General features: G+C 44.9%; 1 protein-coding gene across 1 annotated transcript; it reads right to left on the reverse strand.

The window, feature by feature from the left end:
• Window positions 1-1,124: 1,124 nt before the first annotated feature.
• On the reverse strand, window positions 1,125-1,565 carry LOC145105600 (uncharacterized). Its single transcript, XM_079042696.1, has one exon. The coding sequence runs from the start codon at window positions 1,563-1,565 to the stop codon at window positions 1,125-1,127; it is 441 nt and encodes a 146-aa protein (XP_078898822.1).
• Window positions 1,566-1,771: the final 206 nt, after the last annotated feature.

The following is a 1,771-nucleotide window of genomic DNA, read 5'->3' on the forward strand; positions in this document are numbered from 1 at the left end:
CGGGCTAAACCGGGTGGTGGATCGGGTGATCGAGAGCCCCCAGTTTCTCTAGGGTTTGGTGCAGGTGTAGGTGGATTGTGTGGCGGCGGGGGTGGAGCAGGGAAAGAGAGCTGCAAAAGAACTGGTGACTGTCGGGGAGTTTAATTCGGAGGTTGAGGTGGACGTGGCCACCAAGACCCAAGTGATGGAAGATGCCATGAGACTTTTACTAAAATAGATATCGCTGGCTATCTCCGCCTGGGTAGTCTGGACATGGCCGAGCTCCGCAATCTTTGTCGAAACGCACAAAGTGATGCGTCTGGCCCTGACCCAAGTTCTTCTACCGGTGATGGTAACACCCCTGCCCACAAGTAGCGCTTTTGATTTGTTGTGATGTAATCGTAGTGAACAATTTTTCTATTTCTTGTTTTGTTGTTTTTTGTCTTTGCTGCCTTTAGAAGCAGCCTGAAAGTCTGGGAGTCCAACACGTTTAACGATGTTCACTTTATTTTTGTGGGTATAAATGTTTGTTGTTACCGCACATATTCGTTTGTTTAGTTGCTTCATGGATGGTTCATGTTGGCCATCACATGGTATTTATGCAGGGTTTACTTACACCCCTGGTCTGAGTTCTTTTGTTGGTGAACTCTTTATGCTTTATTAAAGCTGGTCTTTGAGAAATTTGTTCTAATTTGCTGCTTAAAGACCGTAGATATAGCCAAAATCGACATTTTGAGGCTCACCCGATTATGCTTTGCTTATTGGTGGAAGGTTATGACCCTTCTACACTCATGTCACATGTTCTTTTATATGTTTGCTATGATGTGATCGATGAACATGTTTTGGGGGAAATGCTATGAACCTTTTTGATGAAAACCCCCTGGCTGCGTCCTTGTAACGATTTCGCTTGTGTGGCGTTGGATGATTAGTCCTTGTTGCCACACGGTAAATGTACACAACCTTTGTATTTTGTTTTTCAAGCTTGAAAATAAGGGGCATCTGAATTGCCCTTTCTGTTTACTCTAATTTTGATTAGAGCGTAATAAGACTGAAAGTAGTAAAGTAATTTTTGCTGATTACATTTACATGTCAAAACTAATATAAAAGGCCTTTGCTAGCATTGAATCTACCTTTAACACTCATTTTTAAGAATAAAAATGACACAGGCTTTGCGCATTCCACGTTCTTGGAATGGCACGCCCGTCCTGAGCTTCTAAGACATAAGCACCATTCTTATGGGCTTCCACGATTTTGTACGGTCCTTCCCACATGACACTGAGTTTCCGCAATGGTTCAGTGTGGCTAGACTCGTTCTTTCTTAGCACCCATTCTCCAACTTTGAAGTTCTTGACCCGGACTTGGCAGTTGTAATAGTTCTCGTTTCGTGATTTGTACAGTGCATGGCGCATCTGTGCCGCCTCACATTTTTCATCGAGCATGTCCAGGTCCTGGCGCCGTCCTTCTTCGTTAGCTGCTTCCTCGAAACTCTCTGTTCGTAGGGAGCCGGCCATTATCTCTAATGGGAGGACTGCTTCCGTACTGTAAGTTAGACTGAATGGCGTTTCTCTCGTGCTTGATCTCGCCATGGTGCGATATGACCATAGCACTGTCGGGAGCTCATCCACCCAAGAAGACTTTGATCGGAGTAACCTTTTCTTCAAATCATTAACTATGGTTTTGTTTGATATCTCAGTTTTTCCGTTGGCCTGGGGGTGCGCCACCGACGTGAACCGGCGATGAATTGAGTGCCGTTATCGCTTATGAGGATTCTGGGAGTGCCAAAACGGGCCAA

Source organism: Lactuca virosa, chromosome 4 (assembly GCF_052849685.1).
Source record: "Lactuca virosa cultivar CGN04683 chromosome 4, Lactuca_virosa_CGN04683_v6, whole genome shotgun sequence".
Classification (NCBI taxonomy): Eukaryota; Viridiplantae; Streptophyta; class Magnoliopsida; order Asterales; family Asteraceae; genus Lactuca; species Lactuca virosa.